This window comes from Polypterus senegalus, chromosome 13 (genome assembly GCF_016835505.1).
Source record: "Polypterus senegalus isolate Bchr_013 chromosome 13, ASM1683550v1, whole genome shotgun sequence".
Classification (NCBI taxonomy): Eukaryota; Metazoa; Chordata; class Cladistia; order Polypteriformes; family Polypteridae; genus Polypterus; species Polypterus senegalus.
In genome coordinates this window covers 2,104,308-2,124,296 of record NC_053166.1, presented here as the reverse complement: position 1 = coordinate 2,124,296, position 19,989 = coordinate 2,104,308, and the positions used below count along the sequence as shown (strand labels likewise).

Genomic DNA, 19,989 nt, shown 5'->3' with positions numbered 1-19,989 from the left:
TTTCGGCTTTAATCTCGAATTGTCCACTTTAACCTCGTAGTTTACTTTCTCATTAAAGCAGACGGTCGTAAACGTCATCCCAGTTTTTAATCGCTACGAGCTTCTTGGACCTGACAGCAGCGGCAAGCAGCAATAAATCACCACAATGAACAAATTAAATGTCTGACATCCCAACTCTGTGCACATTCAGAATCTTTAGAGTTCTACTTGATTTCACTTTCGTGATGAAATGCATTACAGTGTGTATGTTACATTTTACATATAATTGTGTTTAAATAATGAATACTGTTAATAATTACACACATGGGGGTGTCACGGTGGCGGAGCGATAGCACTGCTGTCTCGCAGGGAGTCACGTCGCTGGTATTTCCCTGCTTGTATTCCACACTGCGCTCCGGTTTCCTTCCAAGGATATGCAGATTTGGTGCCACTAAAATGATGCCAGTGTATGCGAGTGCTTGTATTCAACTTGCGATGAGCTGATGCCTCGTCAGCGGATTGTTTCTCACTCGTACCCAATGCTTGCTGGAATGGACACATCCCTGGATTGATGAATTTAATCAATAAACATAATTTTCAGAGATACTGCGGTAAGGTGTCATCAGAATTTAATGGCTGTTCCAGGCAGTTCACAACACAGTGAAGCCGAACCTGTTCTCACCGTGATAATATCTCGCACTGCCACCTGGTGGATTCCTCCCGATTTACGTAAAGTCCCCGCGCGAGTATGAACACTACAACGCTTGCGTAGCAGGAGCGTTCGACGCAGCATGCGTCGCGTCGTGTGAAGTATAACTCCGGCCTTATACTTCACGCATTATGGCTGCCACGTGTTCATATGACGAGTCCTCTGAGCAGGTCCTCAGAAATTAAGGCGCCACGTGCGCCAGTTGCAGTACCAGCAGAGAGTCGGGGGGTACAGTGTGATAAAAGCTGGAATGCGACGTTTACTATCTACACGTGACAGAAAGCCAGGATCGATGCGCCTGCTTCGATATTTGAATGGCTCGATGTGGTGAAGCAAAATGCCAACATACAAATGCATTCCTGGTGCTTTGATATTCAAGCTTCGCATATTCCCCATCGTAATGACACGACACATTTTAAAAGTCTCACACACCAGCTTCTGTGGCCTTTTTTTTTTTTTTCTGGACCTGACGGCAGCGGCAGACAGCAACAGATCACCACACAGAACACTCGACATTTCTGATATTCCGCTCTCTGCACATTTAGAATCTTTAGATTTCTACTTGATACCACTTTTATGATGAAATGCATTACAGTGTGTATGTTACATTTTACAGATAAATTGTTAATTTCATTTAAATAATCACACACATGGGGTGACACGGTGGCGGAGCTGTAGTGCGGCTGTCTCGCCGAGAGTCACATCGCTGGTATTCCCTGCCCGGAGTTTACGTGTTTTCCAGCTGGGTTTCCACAGTGGGCTCCGGTATCCTTCCAAAAATCTGCAGATTTGGTGACACTAAAGTGACGCCAGTGTATGTGTGTCTGCTTGTGTTCACCTTGCGATGACCTGATACCCCGTCTGCCTCGTGCCCAGTGCTGTCTGGAATGGGCACATCCCTGGATTGATGGATTTAAGCAGTAAACATCCTTTGCAGAGATACTGCGGCAAGGTGTCATTTAATGGCTGTTCCAGGCAATCCACAACACCGCCATGACGTCCAAACCTGTTCTCACGGTGTTTTAAGTAACTGAAAACTATATAGATATGATCTTAAAAGGCGATATCCCTCCCATAGTGGTACGGCAGTAAAAATCACATAAGAGAAAATAACTTTGCTTTCTTTACTGACGATTTACGCGGCATTACAGATGAGGAAGCCAAAACAGCAAGAGAATATCAAGGTGGGATCTTGACCTATCCGGTCTGCCATTTTTGGTCACTGCGCTGGAAGGCTTTTCAGGATGGATGACGATATCACCCATCCCTCCGTCGGCTTTGAAGTATTCGGCTGCTGTCCAGGTCTTTATATTCTGTCTTCTCCACGTGCAGGCCCTTACTTAGGTTCCAGACAAGGAAAGGAGAGGATTCGATTTCATCTCGAACATACAGAAATAGTCCAATGCCCGTTGTCGTAGTTGTACCTTCTCTCTTCAAATGCCTCCCTAGCAGTTTGAAATGCTGAGAGCCCCTGGGTGCTAACTTTGTCCTGGCCTGTACATGTGAATGGATTTATAAAGTAATTGTTGTGTAGAGCACAGTGACATTAAGCTTACATTCTTATTACAATTACCAATTTTAAGAATCCAGTTTTCTATAAGCCGTTTTCATATCTGCACTTGCACTGGTAATTAAAACAGCAGAGCTCTTAATAGGCACAAAAACCACAAAGCCTGTCTGATGCACACGCGGCGGCTCCTGTTTGGGGGCCCATGTGACGCCGCGCTGGCGGTAAAGCAGGGAATGATGGAGACGGTGAAGCCGTGCTGCCTTTCTGTGTAGCTGCGCTCATTCGAATCTTTATTATTTATTAAAATTGCTGCCAGTTTCTTTCTTTGGCACCTTCCTACGTACAATGGTACTTCAGTGCACCCCTGCCCTCTGCATAGTAACTGGCACAACAATAATATTGTAAGCTGTCCTTCTGAGCTAATTATATTGTCAGCACTGAGTTGGCCCACAATCCAATCTACAGTACCTCGTATCTGTACAGCTTTAGCCATTAACACACACTTTCCCACTTGCTAACATACATGGGATGCAGAAACGTAAAATACAGAGCACAATAAAGTCAAAAACCATTAAGTTCTGAATCTGTTGAGATCTGGATGTAGAGGAGCATATCTCAGTAATAGAAATGTCCGGGGGCTCATACTGGCGGTCTGTAGGTGGCAGGTAAGCAGCACACCACTGGCACAGGGAGAGTCGGCGTCCTCTGAAAGAGTAAAGAGTAAACCGGTAACATGTCGATAGTCCAAAGCAGACATTCTTCACTATGACTGTTAATGCATTAAAGCGTTAGCATGTGATTTATGACGATTAGTGCAGTTAAACCCTAAATTACAATAACAGAGTTCGTGAAGCTGTGCTGCCTTTCCATCGCCTGAACAGCAGTCACCGTGGCTCGCTGCTCCCTCTGCTGGCTGCCACAGAAATGACCTGCTGTCTGATTTAACTTAAGACAACTCGGACAAACATACCTTGAACACAATAGAAATGAATAAAAACAAACCCAAAATGTGACCATACGTCTGGGGTGTTGTAGACACATCCACTTCACGGTGATTACTTTATGCATCCTAAACCCACTTGACCCCAATTAAGGGAATAAAAGACGCTGTTTTTATTTTTGTAGTAAGTTTTTGGGGGATCTCTACAAACTCTTAGTGGCACGTAATGCGGAGAGCATTTTAATGGCATGTCTGTTTTATTCAAGAAAGCGTGTCAGTATTCGGGCTGTGAACGGTACCCGGGCACAGACAGGCGGACATGTTGTTTTGACACCACCACACGTTTATTTACACAATATTTACAATTATATTGGTCACCAAGACCCCAGTTCATCGTCACAAAGACCTAGTCACGTGCACAAAACCCCAAACACCCAATGTCCTGGCCACAATGCCTTTCTTCGGGCCGCCTCCACTCTCCACAGCTTCGTCCTACCTCCACCCGACTCCAGCCCTGAATGACGGGAGACGGCCCCTTTTATGGAGGACCCGGATGAGCCCCAGGTGTTCCCGGCAATCTTCTGGCCACGCCCCAGCGTGGCGGAAGTGTCGACTGTCCTCCCGGCTGCTCCCGGGCACCGTCCAAAGTCTTCCCCCCAGCACTTCCTGGTGTGGCAGGAGTGCTGGGGAAACAAATCCCAAGGCATTGGGGCGCCTCCTGGCGGTGGCCACGGGCCCCTACAGGGAAGAGCTTCCAAGCCCTTGACCCGTGGCTCCCAAAGCAACCCGGGGCGAACCCCACGTGGTCCAGGCGGGCTCTGACCCTCTTCCGGTCCCTCCTGGCGTCCCGGCCGGGTCATAGCCCCTGGCATCCCTGACAGTGCCCCACAGCCAGCGAAGACCACTCGTGGGTAAGAGCGACCCGTCCCGCGAGGGCAGCAGAGCCCCGAAACGGGTCCCACTCGAGGATAGCCGGGGTCCGGCCCCGCACTCCTAGCAGGGACAGGGGCGGAGACACAATCTGCGCACCAACCCATGGTGCATCCCTGTGCCTCGCACAGGTTGTGCTCCCCCCTTTTACCGGCACCCCGGGGCCTCCTCGGTAGGCACCCCCTCCGGGACCTCCACGCCCCTTTGTTCTGAGTCCCTCGTTCCCCCGTTGGCTCCTCCAGCTGTGGGCGCACCTGCGCACCGACAGAAAGATCATTCTGCAGACGGCCCGACATCAGAGGGCTGTTCCGCCACGAAGGGGCTCCTTCAACTTCGCCGGGTCCGTCCCTACAAAGAGAACACAGGGGCAGAACCGCTGCCAAAGCACCCAGCTCGTGCCACGCACGGGCAGCGTTCCCCCTCAACCGCACCCGGCACTTGCCTGATCGGCTCCCTCTCCGCGGCTTCCGTGTCCCTCTCGACGATGGAGTCGTCGGCACCGCCCGCTCTCTTTCCGCCGGCCTCAGGGCTTCCCTCTGCTTTCCCAGAGGGCAGCCAGCCACACGCTGCACCCAGCAACGCTGTCTCACCTTATTGGAGGAATCGGCACCCAGCCCTTTATTCCTCCCTTCACTTTCGGACGCCTTGGCGATATGCGGCTCCATATTAATCAACAGGAGCCCCTTTCCCGTCTGCGTCCGTAATATATCGGAGGAATCGGCACCCAGCCTCTTATTCCTCCCTTCACTCTGGGACGCCATGACGGTTTGAGACTCCTTATGGAATAAAAGGCGCCTCTGTCCCGTCTGCGTCCCTATAGTGCGGCGCAAGACCGCAGCCGACTCGGGGCGGAGGGCGCTAGGACCCGGGGCACTTAGCAGCCCGTGTCCCTTCAGCGTCCTCACGGACTCCCCGCTCGCCGCGCATACAGCCCGCGGCGCCGCACCTCCTGTCGGAGGGCTGCTTACTCGGAACTGATCATTGTCATCACAGCCTTTTCAGCAGCCCTCCCATATGCTTTACGGAGTCGGCTGTACTCACCGTCTCCGCCGTACCTCTCCGGCTGGAGATTCCAGCGTCGCGCCCGCCCGTTGTCGATTGACGCGTTCTCAGCGCCCGCGCCTTCCTCTCCAGTACCAGCACCTCAGCCCGGAGGGCACATAGCACCTGCAACACACGCTGCCCGGCGGGCTGAAGGGACGCCTCCAGCTCCGCCAAAGCAGCCGGCAAAGACAGGAAGTTAACCGGCGGAGCCTACCTGACTGTCGGCCTCCGGCGCCGCCACTTCCTGTGGGCCTTCTCTCCGCCCAATCGGGTCTCCCCTGCCCGTGATGGACATTCCTTGGTCCCGCCTCTCTACAGTCATCGGCGGGCACGCAAGACACACCGTCCAATCGCGTGCCTGTCAGGGGGAGGGACTTCCGGTCCGCGGCCATCTTGGCTCCCTTTCTGCGGCGGCGACGTGCTTGCCGGCAGCCTTGCTGTTGCCAGCGCCTCTCGAGCTGCAGCGTCTCCTCCTTCGCAGCCCTCGCGGCTGCCGCTGTGCTGCCGGGCCCGCAAACCAGCATCGCCCGCCACTGACGCGGATCCTGGAGGTCCCTGCCTGGAAAACAAAACACACGCCCGGCCCCAAGGGCGGCTGCCGATAGGCAGGAACTCACCTCCCAGGTCCCGTCAAACCGAGGAAACGTCCTCGGCGAGGCCTCTCTGGACGCCATGCCGTCCCGGGCGCCTCCAGCAACGGCGCGCTTCGTTGGAGAGCGCTGCACTCTTCCAATGCACGCCCCGCCCGCTTCAGGGAATAACGGCCCTCCTGCGGACCCCTGGCGGTCCGTGGGGTTCCTTTACCCCGCGGGGCTGTGTGCACGCAGCACCCGCGGTACGTGGGTGGGGTCCCCTGCTGCACCGGGCCGTCCACAACAATATTTTGTTGACCAGGTCTCCGCCTTGAAACAGGCGGAGCATCCTGCCGACTACGCCAGATGTGAACGGTACCCGGGCACAGACAGGCGGACATGTTGTTTTGACACCACCACACGTTTATTTACACAATATTTACAATTATATTGGTCACCAAGACCCCAGTTCATCGGTCACAAAGACCTAGTCACGTGCACAAAAACCCCAAACACCCAATGTCCTGGCCACAATGCCTTTCTTCGGGCCGCCTCCACTCTCCACAGCTTCGTCCTACCTCCACCCGACTCCAGCCCTGAATGACGGGAGACGGCCCCCTTTTATGGAGGACCCGGATGAGCCCCAGGTGTTCCCGGCAATCTTCTGGCCACGCCCCAGCGTGGCGGAAGTGTCGACTGTCCTCCCGGCTGCTCCCCGGGCACCGTCCAAAGTCTTCCCCCCCGCACTTCCTGGTGTGGCAGGAGTGCTGGGGAAACAATCCCAAGGCATTGGGGCCTCTTGGCGGTGGCCACGGGCCCCTACAGGGAAGAGCTTCCAAGCCCTTGACCCGTGGCTCCCAAAGCAACCCGGAAGGCGAACCCCGTGGTCCAGGCCGGGCTCTGACCCTCTTCCGGTCCCTCCTGGCGTCCCGGCCGGGTCATAGCCCCTGGCATCCCTGACAGGGCTTATTTATTAGCATATCGTAAGACACTCGACAGGTTTAAGAGCAGACTGCAGCCAGTCTGTTGATTTGAAAACTGCTGACAGAAATCAGCACTGGAGACATTTCCAGATTGCCGAAGCGTGAAAAGGCGTTGATGTGAAGCCTACAGGAAAACAAAAAAAAAAAAACCAACAAACAACACAACTTTTATTTTCAAAGCTCTTCATGTATGCAGTTACAGATAACAGATTGTGGACCTGCGCAGCCTGACGTGGAGTCTTGTATGCGTCATCTGCTAATCTTTCATTGCAGAGGGAGCGAGGATTGTGTTTACAAATATTTAGGTGTCGCACGTCCCTGTAAAGCCCACACACCCCACCTGTTTACTGCAAAAAATGTGTAACCCGCCAAATTAAACAAACAAAAAGCAGCTGTGCCCACTAGGGGGCATATCAGAGCCTCAGAGCCCACACACAACTGCCAGCCCCGGTTCAGATTGGCGTATCTTATTAAGTGCAGCGCCTTTTCACTGGGGTCTTGCACAATTGACACAATAGGAATCTTTTCCCTTTTCTTCCATCCATCCATCCTCTTCCGCTATCCGAGGTCGGGTCGCGGGGGCAGCAGCTTGAGCAGAAACGCCCAGACTTCCCTCTCCTCAGCCTCTTCTTCTAGCTCTTCCAGGGGAATCCCAAGGCGTTCCCAGGCCAGCCAAGAGACACCGTCCCTCCAGCGTGTAATGGGTCTTCCCTGGTGCCTCCTCCCAGTTGGATGCGTCCTGATCAGATGCCCGAGCCACCTCATCTGACTCGTCTCGATGCGGAGGAGCAGCGGCTCTACTCTGAGCGTCTCACCCTATCTTTAAGGGAAAGCCCAGACACCCTGCGGAGGAAACTCATTTCAGCCGCTTGTATTCGCCATCTCGTTCTTTCGGTCTCTACTCGCTACACTACACTACTTGCCCTTTTCTTGTTTCCTCTAAATCTCCCCTGGTGAGTGTTGCCCTTCTCTTCTCCCGACTCAGACTTTTTGGGTTGATGTGGAGGGCTCCTTTTTAACCTGAGCCCGGGAGGTCTTTCAGTGCCAGTTCACTGGACAAAAGAAGCCTCGCAAAGTAGAGGTGAGCCTTCCCTGCAGTTTCTCCCAAGTGGCACCCTTGGAACCCAGCAGGGCTACCTAACAGGAATATTTGCCATCCGGACGCATGCCTGGGTACACTGGTCCAGGAGTGCTGCCACATAGTGTGTATCATATGATCTTAAAATCTGTCTCCCCTGGACTTTTGGTTATATTGTCCTCCTGGTGTGCAACCCCACCAATATGCCACTCCACCCACGCTTGCCATGCCATGACCACTAAAGGGGCTCATCCCAGGTGGGATGCCAGTCCACTCCTGTCATCCTTCATGTAGTGAATAAAGAACAGGATTAGGAATGAGTACATTAGGGAGACAACACGGGAACGACTGTTTGGTGACCGAGAGAGAGTGAGTCGAGATTGAGATGGTTTGGGGATGAGGGGCACGTTGAGAATTGAATGTTGAAGATGGAGCCGCCAGGCAAGAGGAAAAGACGAGGTTTATGGATGTGCTGAGGGATGACATGAAGGCAGAAAATAGGGTAAAAGATGTGAACAGATGGGACGGATGATCTGCTATGGTTACCTCTAAATGGGAGCAGCCGAGAGGAGGAGAAGAAGAAGAAGAAGGAGAATTTCATCTTTTGTATAATGAAGCAACCAACTCCTTGTCTATAGGTGTTAATGAGGAGTAGAGCTACCAAACTGAACATCACAACCAGTCCCCAGTCCCAAAGGTATCACATCCTAGTGAGCTGAATGACTTCCAGCCTGTCGCTCTGACGTCACATGTGATGAAGACCATGGAGTGGCTGCTGCTTCACCACCTGAGGCCACAGGTCCGCCACGCCCTCGACCCTCTGCAGTTCGCATACCAAGAGAAGGTGGGAGTGGAGGATGCCATCATCTACATGATACACCGATCCCTCTCCCACTTGGACAGAGGCAGTGGTGCTGTAAGAATTATGTTTATGGACTTCTCTAGCATCTTCAGCACCATCCAACCTCTACTCCTTAGAGACAAGCTGACAGAAATGGGAGTAGACTCACACCTGGTGGCATGGATTGTGGACTATCTTACAGACAGACCTCAGTATGTGCGTCTCAGGAACTGCAGGTCTGACATTGTGGACACTGCTATGGTGGGCTGCATCAGGAGTGGGCAGGAGGAGGAGTATAGGAACCTAATCAAGGACTTTGTTAAATGGTGCGACTCAAACCACCTACACCTGAACACCAGCAAAACCAAGGAAGGTGGTGGATTTTAGGAGGACCAGGCCCCTCATGGACCCCATGATCATCAGAGGTGACTGTGCAGAGGGTGCAGACCTATAAATACCTGGGAGTGCAGCTGGATGATAAACTGGACTGGACTGCCAATACTGATGTTCTGTGCAAGAGAGGACAGAGCCGACTATACTTCATTAGAAGGCTGGCGTCCTTCAACATCTGCAATAAGATGTTGCAGATGTTCTACCAGACGGTTGTGGCGAGCGCCCTCTTCTACGCGGTGGTGTGCTGGGGAGGCAGCATAAAGAAGAAGGACAAACTGGTGAGGAAGGCAGGCTCTATTGTAGGAGTAAAGTTTGACATCTGTGGCAGAGCGACGGGCGCTGAGCAGACTCCTGTCAATCATGGAGAGTCCACTGCATCCACTGAACAGGATCGCTCCAGACAGAGGAGCAGCTTCAGCCACAGACTGAGGAGACCCCACACTATGCGACTCGGGGGGTAAACGTTAACATTATTCAAAGTTATTGTCTGTTATACCTGCATTGTTATCACTCTTTAATTTAATATTGTTCTTTATCAGTATGTTGCTGCTGGAGTATCTCTCTCTCTCTCTCTCTCTCTCTCCCTTATCACCCACCATTTAATAATTCAACTTCATTCAAAGATGGCCTTATTGGAAGGCAAACGCTGACATTTGATAGTCAGTGACCAGTTGTTTGCTTTACCTGTGCTGATTTCGGCATTGTGTTACTCCAGAGGCGCTGCGCTAAGCTGCAGGAGATCTAAAAGTTTTTTCTGTCTGATTCTGTCCCATCCTCTCCTCATCCCGAGATCCCTGACTGCTGTTTAATATTAAGACCTTCTTGTTAAATCAAATGGATAGTAACTCGTCGTTACAGGACGAGAAAAAACCTTGTATTCTGCTGGAATCCGGGTACTGCCAGGCAGGTGGCACAGGTGGCGCATGTGCATTGAGAAGGGTGGAGACTCCATTGAGAAACGGCCTGATCAGTTTGGCGAAGGTTCGCTCCATTTTCTAACTTTAGCTGGACTCCCCCTCGTATCAAAGGAACAGTTTTGAGAAAATCAAGTTAAATTAGGCAAGACATGTTGTTCTGTAAAATCTGTCAGTAAAGTCAGCCGACGTGTTTGCGGTGAAGGCCGAGTGTCCTCTGCTCTCTCCCTCTAAGACTCTCAGCGATCACATTGTAGGAAAATGGAATCCATTTTAGGTTAACGTCTTGGTAAACTACAGCGTGGCATCTCTGTTGATTTAAAACAAATAAAACTTTTACTCCATCTAAACCGGCTTAGCCCACTTCAGTGTAGGGGCTGTAAGCGAGGAGCCGTCCGTCCCGTGACCAGGCGTATCGGTGCATCGCAGGACCCACTTTTTTTTGAAAGTTTCAAATCCATGTATTTGGGAACAAACCCATTAAATCAGAACACCACCCACTAATAAAATAAACGGATCAGTCGCTAGTCCTGATGGCAATCTGTGAAACTCTGGGCCACCTGAAAAAGAGATCTGCGTACCAGAGAGCCTTGGCTGCAGTAGTTCTTCATATTGGCTAAAACAGCAGATGACATTAACGGCTGAGCGGCGGGCTTACTTTAAATTACATGAATGAGTTCTTTCAATTTCTGAAAAAGTTAAATGCCAAGCAGGTCTTTGTGAAGAGAGCTGGATTATTTCCAATTCGACATGATACACAATATGGACTGGGGGCCTTCCTGCAGGCAGCGTGCTGCGGGGTATCACAGAGAGGTTTTCCACAGCACACTTCTCTCCTTTGTGGTATCGCTCTGCCTGTTAAGGCGTTAAGAGTGATTTGCAGATTTTGCTGCCTAAAATATTGTGATTGTAGGACATCCCCAAGAGAGAACTTAGCAATGCAGGCCTTTGATTACGTCACTGACAGGCTGGATGGTCGATGAATAATATTTAGGAGAATCGGGTCAGGCTTGGCGCACAATGGGTTAAAGTGCATCTCAAGAGTGAAGTCCATTCCTGAAATTCGGAGAAATCCCGTTGCATGTCTTGGTCCGGGGCCTTCACCTGCACAGTGTTATCTTCAACTCTTTTGTTTAGCTAATGTCACATGACTTTTGCGGGTTTTCATTTCACACAAAGTATCATAAAGAACTGATGTGCCAAGATCACGGCTCCACTCCAGCTAGGAGGGCCTGTTTAACTTGTCAGCTCTCTTTTGGGCCTCAGAGCCTTAATGGTGTTTTCTTTCCAGTAGAAATCCAGCAGTGCTCTACAGCCGCTTGTCAGCCTGCAGCTCGGTCCCGATAGGCTGGCACTGTCCATGGACTGGTCCACCGGGAGGAAGGCAAGGTAAGAACTGTCAGATGTGCTCTTGACAAGTTTGCTGTAGTTGTTCGTAACTCTGCCGTGGGTGACGTGATGTGGTCACAGTGACCGTCACAACAAACGTCTAGACAAAAAAGTCAAGAGACGGTAAGGCTCGGTAAGGCCCTGGCAGAGCTGGTACGTGCTCAGGTGGTAGCTGTTCACTCCGAGAGATCAACAGGCACATCAGGCCAGAGCTTGAGGGGTCTGTAGCTAAATAGTCTTATGGCCTGTAGTAGCACTGTGTGTACATCCAGAGAACACAGTGTGTCACATTGATGGCCTGCTTACGGTGACAGGGACGACAAGATTCACATCCTTATATGTTTGAGGGAATCTTACTGGTTCTGTGCTTACATGTAAGATAAGGCAGGGCTTTCTTTATATGATCATAGATACTTGGGTCAACCTCAGGAGTGGCAAATACCAGCGTGAAGAGCCTGAGAAACGTCCCAGCAGTGCAGTAGTCAGTTACTGTAGGTCTGCTATGGAGCTTATTAAGAAAGTGGCTGCAGTTTAAGATGGTGGAAAGGATAAATACGCATTGAAAATAACGGATAAACAGTGAAGAGATTCATCCAAAGGAAGGTTCTGTCCTCTTTGGGTGCAACTCATGCTGGTACATGATGGGTGGTGAAAGTGGCACAGAACCCTACTGGCACCCAGCAGCCTTTTGTTTAGGACTTGCACAATTAGGAAGACAAACGGGATTATTAAAGAGTTCAGCCGTTCAGAAGTCAATCATAAGAATTCAAATAGAGTAACATAACAGACTGTTAATAAATGTATCATATATACAGTATGTATGTAAAAGTATTGTGTGTGTGTGTATATAGATATATATCTTTATTATATAAAATAAAGCTTGCGATGAGACGTGATCTTCTGAAGAGAGACAGGTTTAGATAGATAGAGTGAAAGGCGCTATATGATAGATTGATACTTTCTTAATCCCAAGGGGAAATCCCCATACTCCAGCAGCAGCATACTGATAATAACAATATTAAATATCAGAGTGATAACAATGCAGGTATAACAGACAATAACTGTATAATGTTAACGTTTACCCCCCGAGTCGCATAGTGTGGGGTCTCCTCAGTCTGTCAGTGGAGCAGGATGGTGACAGCAGTCTGTGGCTGAAGCTGCTCCTCTGTCTGGAGATGATCCTGTTCAGTGGATTCTCTATGATTGACAAGAGTCTGCTCAGTGCCCGTCGCTCTGCCACGGATGTCACACTGCCCAGCTCCGTGCCTACAATAGAGCCTGCCTTCTCTTTTGAGGAGAGAGAGTGACACTTTCACTTCCCGCGAGACACGCATGTCATGTCATACTGGCAACCTTTGTAAGCAGAGCAGGTTTCAGATAATTGAAGTCTCAAAACGAAAGCAGATCACATCGTGTTTGAGGACAAAACGACGGGTGCTGTACAGGCTGTTAAACGTTTGAAGCGCCGCCCTAAACGCCGATCACGCGGAACGGAAGCAGCACCAAGAGAACGTGAAGCCACCAGTCCCGCGAGACAGGCACGTCGCGCCATACTGGCAACCTTTGTAAGCAAGTCCTGTGATACTCTGTAACGGCCGACCCCTTTACCCAGCTGGCAGCTACACCTCCAAGACCTGTGGCCTGGATAATTTACTGAGATGAATCTTAACTATCAAGCCGTACGTCTAACAAAGTACACTTTTCCCCACAATCGACGGTGTAAACATAAACTCCCAGAAGCAGATATGTAAAATTATACTGATTAAATGTATTAAATGAAACAACAAGACAAATACAAAAATAGAAAGAATCTTAAATATAAATATCCCTCCACCACATCAACAACGAGACACCACCATATATAAATCCAAGAAACCCCTCCTTTGCCCCTGTAACTTATAACAATCAACACAAATAACAAAAATGAGTGAGATACGGAAATGATCGTGAACTTGAGTCCGCTTATATAAACTGTCCTGAATACGGTTGACTGAACTGATGGCAAATGAGTCGTTTGATTTTCCCGGAACAAAATAGAACAGCCTCACTGTGGATCCACAGTGTGTGGTGGATGATGAAGTCCGACCCCGGGGTCTCTCGTGATGAGGATATTGAAGTCAGTCCGGCGAATTGAAAAACAAACTGGATGAAATGCGCGAGGTGGAATACGGCAGGTATAGATGGCTCGTGGTCGTGAAATGAAAACGTCTCCTTCTCTTCTCTTCTCTTCTCGTCTCTCTTCCCCCCTAATGGCTTAAATAGTCCTGTGACGGCTGTAATTGATTAATAGTGAACAGGTGTTTTCCAGGTTTGAGGCTGTGGTCTTCTTCCATTATCCATTTACTGATACACACACATAAATGGAAACGAGACGCACTCAGTACTGACATTTGACAACACTACCTATGTAGCCCCGCTACAACACATGCGCAGCAGGTTACAGATAATGGAAGTAAGAAAATTCAAAAATCTCAATAAAATGAGTAGCACAAACAAATGGAAACTACTACTCCATGAAATAACAGAACAGCGAAAAGAGATGGCATAGTGTTTTATTCAGCCCCCTCTTCACAACGGCACATGGCACTGGCAGGGAGGAGAGGAGGGGTAAGCGAACGACGTGCAGATCACACGGCACATCAGCAGTGGTTTCGGAGGAGAGGCTGCGTCTCCTTGGGGTGCGTTGAGCCCACCTCTTCACAACGGCTCGAAGCAAGCAGGGGGCTAAGCCCCCTAGTGTGTGTGTGTGTCCGGCCCGGAAGTGCGAGGCTACAGCATGAAGCTGAAAGAAAGAGACTCCATCGCCAAAGTGAAAGACGAACAAGAGAGAAGCTCGCTTAGCTGCTGATAGACCAGAGGGGTGAATACGTCCGTAAAACCAAACCGCCGACTCTGCATTTCAATTTTTTTCGGACGATTTCATTAGACTCTAGGAGCCCCGGGCTTTTTACAGCACAGGCTTGTAGAGCTAGTAATATGTCTAGAGAGAGAGCGAATGTTGCATGCGGAGTTTACCTTTTAGCTCTTTATCGTATTTTTGTCTCTAATTTCACTGAGCTGTGTACACGTGACAGTAAAGCTGACTCCCTACAGCCTAATGTATGGCAGTCCAATAACGCAATTCACGATCCTAGAGGGTCCGGGCCTGTCACACTTTCTGTTTGTTTCCACTCTTCCCGAGGACTAATTATTGATGATGATGATGATGATGGGTGATTTAATGATTTGACTCGATTGAAGGAGATTTCCTAGACTGAACATCATCATCATCATCATCTGAGGATGGTGCCAGCAGAATTGTCAGACTTTTGCAATGTGATGTTGTGGTCAGTTAGTGTAAATGGAGTATTTGCTGCCCTCGGTGGTCGTTATTCGAACATCGTCACCAATCTGCACAGAGGCTTGGCGCACTCCTGGTATTCCTCCACAGGATTTCCACCTGTTGTCCTTGTGTTAATCCTGCTCTTCCTCCGTTCAGCAGCTCACCAGTGAGGATTGTGTGCAGCGACTCAGTGGGATGTGTCAGCGTTGTGTCTGTGGGAGGCCCTGCTGTGTCACTTGAACTGCTGTCACAATGGAAGGCCCACGAGTTTGAAGCCTGGGTAGCAGCGTTTGACTACTGGCATTCGGACATCCTTTATTCAGGTAGTGCGCTCTCATCGGCTTCATCTTCTTCTCTGCCGCTTCCCTGATCCCCTCGCAGGTAGCCATGGATGGTATTTATTTTCGCAGGTGGAGACGACTGCAGACTGAAAGGCTGGGACGTCCGGGTTGATCCATCCTCTCCCATATTCTCAAGCAGGAGGTATGTGACGTGGGACCCAGGCAGGGCCTGTTAAAGCCCATTGCGGCACTTCTAGTGTCATTTTGGGCTGTACAAAAATAAATTGTATTGTATGTGACCCTACATTGTCGGGAGCTGTTCTCATGGGATGCTCTGTAGAACTCCATTGTTTCGTGGTTTTCAGACACGCTATGGGTGTTTGCAGCATGCAGAGTAACCCTCACCGCGAGCACGTCCTTGCCACGGGGAGGTAAGCCTTCTTGAAATGTGGCTGTAATGAAGGGGGACACTGTGACTTGGCCTGAATGACCTCGGTGTTTTCTGTTTCTAGTTACGATGAGCACGTTCTTCTTTGGGACACCCGCTCTATGAAGCAACCAGTGGCTGACACGTGTGTGAAAGGAGGCGTCTGGAGACTCAAGTGGCATCCTTCCAATGAGCACTTGCTCCTGGCAGCGTGTATGCACAATGGATTTCATATCCTGGACTGCAGAGATGCACTGGGTGAGACACACACACACACACACACACACACACACACCCGTTACCTGACCGGCCTTAACTGTTGCACCTTCTGACGTGGGACATTGTGGTCTAGTGTGGTCTGATCAGCCCAAACCTCTGGTAGAATTTAATAGGGTTACTTTGGAGAGCCTCGGCTTCTTCATCAAGTCAACCCAAATGTTTCTGTACACAGTGCTGGAGGAAATGAGATCAGGTGGTGTGAGAGTCGGACCCACGTCGATGGCCTCCCTCATTGACCTGAAGGTCAGTCCAAGCAATGTGTTCCTGCAGAATACGGGCAGGTGACATGGAATCAGCCCTGGCAAAAGAGGAGGAAAGAGAAAGAAGTGTCCAGAGATCCTGTGGTGGTCCGCTCTGTGCCACATTTCTATTAATTGTGTGGTATAGTTGCACTTGCTAGACCTACAGAGAGCCAGTCGGCCGGTTCTGAACGGCATTTAGAGAGCTGGAGCCGACCTTGGTGATGTCACATACAATGCAGGAATTCACATGGAGTCCTAAGCATTCCAACGCAGGGCGCATTACACCGGACATGTGATGGCTGCTGTGGGGCCACATAGAACTGTCAGCATGCAGCACCGTTTTAGGCTTATGAGAGAAAATGCATGTGAGCATCGTGTGGCAGTGCCATGTTGGAAGGCCCTGAGCTCTTCAGTGTGACCCATTCTACTGCCAGTGTTTGCCAATGGAGACTGCAGGGTTATGTGGTATAGTGGGGTCCGCAGCTCAGAATAAAAGGCCAGTCGTTAAATAAATAATATATATAATATATAACTCGCGGTTTAAAGAGGGGGTGTGGTCATGTGGCCGGAGCGGTTCTCAGACTCGCGGGTGTGGAATCGTCCGCATCCATAATTGATGCAGGGAGATGCGAATCGCCGCTCCTGTGCCACGTCCCCATTATATATAGTAGGAGTGCGAGTCGCTGAGGGGGAAAAAGAAAAGATCGAAAACCAGAATGGAAGTTAGAGGAGGCAGCTGGGAGGTGAACCTTAGCAGGGTGTGTGGTTGGCACCCAGGGGGCAGATGGATTGGGTCACTCGTGCCGAGTTGTGCAGAAGAGCAGGAGTGACCGCGATCGAGGACGGGAGGTGAGCCTTAGGGGTCTGAAAGGCTACCAGACTAGGAGGAGCAGGTGGAGCGCCCCCCCATGATGGGAGAAGCAGGGGAGCGCCAGCCGAAGGCGGCACCAGGTTTTTAAAGAAGGTCTGCTGCCAGCCTCGGTCATTTATTGGGATTTTAACCTCCATATTTTAATGGACTAATTATTGAAACGTTGAACACTTACTTTCGTTTGACGGCCAGCTCATCCCGGTATGTTACCGATGATGTCGGGTTCAAGAGTTCCCAAAAAGGAAGTGGGGGTACGCAGCAGAGCCCACATCGTCACCGGCTGCTTTCTTAATGTGATGCCCCTGTTAATAATGTGTGTGGCTGACACGTTTGGTCCCAGCAATCTGGATGGCAGTCCACGTCCTGTTTTAATTTTTAAAAGTTCACTGAAATGGTCCCCTCAACGTGACGGCCCTGCTGCGTCCATTCCAGTGTGTAAAAGAGGGGAGTCGGGGGCCTCTGCAAATGCGCTAATTCGCAGGGTGTAGCTAACGGAAAGCCGAGTGCAGGAGTCCCGCTCCGATGACTGGCGATATGAGGCTGTTGAATTCCAGTGTTTTATTTATTTAACGTAAAAAAACTACTGAAACAATAAACAAACAAACAAACAAACATGCTGTAGATAAACCAATATGGCGGAAAGGAAAGTCTGTCGTGAACAGGCAGCCAAGCCACTTGACCTCGTTCAACTTTCTTACACGGTGAAATGGCCAGTCGGTCCGCTTCTCTAATCCTCGCCCTCTGCTGCTCTTTTCCAGATGGAAAGGCCCAAGAGGGCAGCGTCGTCACCAGCTACACCCTTCACAACTCCCTGGCATACGGAGCTGACTGGTCCCGGCTGAGTCTGCTAGGGTCTTCCCCCCGTGAGGGGTCTGGTGAAACGGAAGCAGAAGCCGCCCAGCTGCATGACAGTTATGTCCGCATCCAGTACGAGTCGCCAACTGGCAGCTTTGATACGGACCTGGAGGATACCCTTGGGCGTTATATTCCTGACCCCGTGAGTGCAGCTAAGGAGTTGTCGGGGGGCTCCTTGAATTGTGGCCTTGGAGAGAGAGACGTGGTGGCCACCTGCTCCTTCTATGACCACGTGCTGCATGTGTGGCAGTGGGACTACACTTGGGCAACGCCTCCTGGTGACGCCACAAAGCCCCCCGCTGACCTGTGAGGGGCTGTGACAGGATGGGGAGTGTGGGGGTCACCCGTGTAAGCGATTTTTAGATGGGGGGGGAGTAGGCATTGCATGGCAATACTGAGCACATGGGGGGTACATTACGCCTTAAGGGGTCTGCCAGCTTCCAGCCTCCTTGTACAACTTTTACATAAACGGGTCTCAACTTCAGTGCTCAGTCTTTTTATTTTGATGCCATTGGGGTGCGGCAAAGTGATGGCGATGACGTCAAAGCTGCATTGACCTCAAGTCCTCGAGACTCGTCACCAGCGAGGCCCTCATCAGACCGGCCAACAGGTAAGCGCAGCTCTGGTGAAAAGATTTGCTGGTTTATTATCTTTGGGTCACTCGGGGCCACATTGTGTCTTTGTGAACCTGAAAAGAAGTGACAGGGGGGCCTCGAGAGGAGCTGTGGTATCATATGAGGAAGTCAGGAGTGGCAGAGAAGTACATGAGAGTGGCACAGGATATGAACGAGGGGAGGGTGGAGGTGGGCTTACATCAGAGATCAGCTCTGAGACCCTTTATTAGCAATGGTGATGGGCAGGATGACAGATGAGAGTAGACAGGAGTCCCCGTGGACTGTGATGTTTGCTGGTGACATTGTGAGCTGCCGGTCGAGGAGAGGAATAAAGGTCTGTAGGACCACCAAGACCGAATACATGTGTGTGAATGGGAGGGAGGGCAGAGGATGAGGGAGCTCACAGTTCAGAGTGACAGCGAGTGCGATGGAGAGAGTGCAGGCAGGGTGGAGTGATTGGTGACAGGGAGGGTCTACAGGACTGTAGTGAGACCAGCTATGTTATATGGGCAGGTGACGGTGGCACAGAGTTGGAGGTGCATTGGGGGTGACGAGGATGGACAGGATTAGAAATGAGGACATTAGAGGGACAGTTGGGAGACAAAGTCAGAGAGGTGAGATGGCGTTGGTTTGTGCAGAGGAGAGAGAAGAGCTGCCAGGCAAGAGGAGGGCCTAAGCCAGGGGTGGGCAGATTCAGTGCTGGGGGGCTGCAGGTTTTTGTTCCAACCCAGTTGCTTAGTAAGAAGCACTTACTGCTCCAGTAACACTTCTGTTTCACTTTAATGGTCTCGCTCATTAAGATTTTGAACCCTTATTGCTTATTTTAGTCTTAAACAGCTGTAGTCTTGGTCTTTAATTCATCCTTATTAGCACTAAGATGCAAAGGACAAAAGAGAACAGCGTGTCTCCATTTACACCTCTCTGTGTATTTATCATGCACTATTGGCTTTAATTAAATACTTGGAAGGAAAGTGAAGGACTGAGAATAAGTCGTCTCTTCTAGACTTCAAATCACTTGGATGATAAAAAATCTAGGATATGAGAACAGCTTGACATGGCAGAGTTAAAGCACAAACAAGCCATGAAATGAAATAATCGACAAGGATGGGTTACTATATTAAGCAACTGGGTTGGACCAGAAAGCTGCAACCACTGCGGCCCCCCAGGACTGAATTTGCCCACCCGTGGTCTAAGAGAAGGTTTATGGATGTGCTGAGAGAGGACATGCAGGTGACGGGTGTGACATCCTTTAACTTTAGGTGACATTTCTTTAGTTTGTGAGGATTTCATATTTTCAAAACTGAATCTTCACTTGCGTGTTTTCGTTTTTTACCCGGAGAGATTTCCATTTTTTTATTCTTTGTTTAATGATTTAGTGTGTCACCCCAGCACTTTGGGGTCACTGCAGCTGTATGAGGGGTTGCTGAGGTGCGCTGTGTTTCCAAATTCTTGTTCTTTAGGAGAACAAACTGCACCTCTAAACTGTAGAAAAAGGAAGAGGGGCAGCAGAAAAAGAACACGGGGGTTTAGGGGGGTCCACACATCACTGAGTGGGCACAGAATGGGCACGCCCATCTCTTCTACTTGGTGGTTTAAAATGGTGAATTAACAGGAAATGAAGACAGTTAAGAGCTTAAAACTTTTATTTCCTATGACTGTAAATCTCCCACTTCTGAACACTAAAAGGCCAACTCATTAATCGGCAACATCAAGTAGGGGGGAAATGACTGGTGGGACAAGTCTCTGGCAGCCACTGGTGTGTCGTAATGAAGGGTCCTGCCGGTCGGGGCCTCTCACGTTCAGCTTTGGCTACAGG

The 19,989-nt window shown here is 50.2% G+C and overlaps 1 protein-coding gene across 6 annotated transcripts in view; it reads left to right on the top strand.

The window, feature by feature from the left end:
- Nucleotides 1-18,043, top strand: part of dph7 (diphthamide biosynthesis 7) — a 28,030-nt gene extending 9,987 nt beyond the window's left edge. For 4 of the 6 annotated variants that reach the window (XM_039774977.1, XM_039774975.1, XM_039774976.1 and 1 more), the window contains exons 5-10: nucleotides 11,188-11,282; nucleotides 14,761-14,927; nucleotides 15,015-15,087; nucleotides 15,251-15,316; nucleotides 15,398-15,570; nucleotides 17,463-18,043. In XM_039774977.1, the coding sequence (XP_039630911.1) occupies nucleotides 11,188-11,282; nucleotides 14,761-14,927; nucleotides 15,015-15,087; nucleotides 15,251-15,316; nucleotides 15,398-15,570; nucleotides 17,463-17,869 (981 nt within the window). In that variant the 3' untranslated portion in view covers nucleotides 17,870-18,043. The remainder of the gene's footprint in view (nucleotides 1-11,187; nucleotides 11,283-14,760; nucleotides 14,928-15,014; nucleotides 15,088-15,250; nucleotides 15,317-15,397; nucleotides 15,571-17,462) is intronic. The other 2 variants (XM_039774978.1, XM_039774979.1) reach the window with 2 other exon arrangements.
- Nucleotides 18,044-19,989: the final 1,946 nt, after the last annotated feature.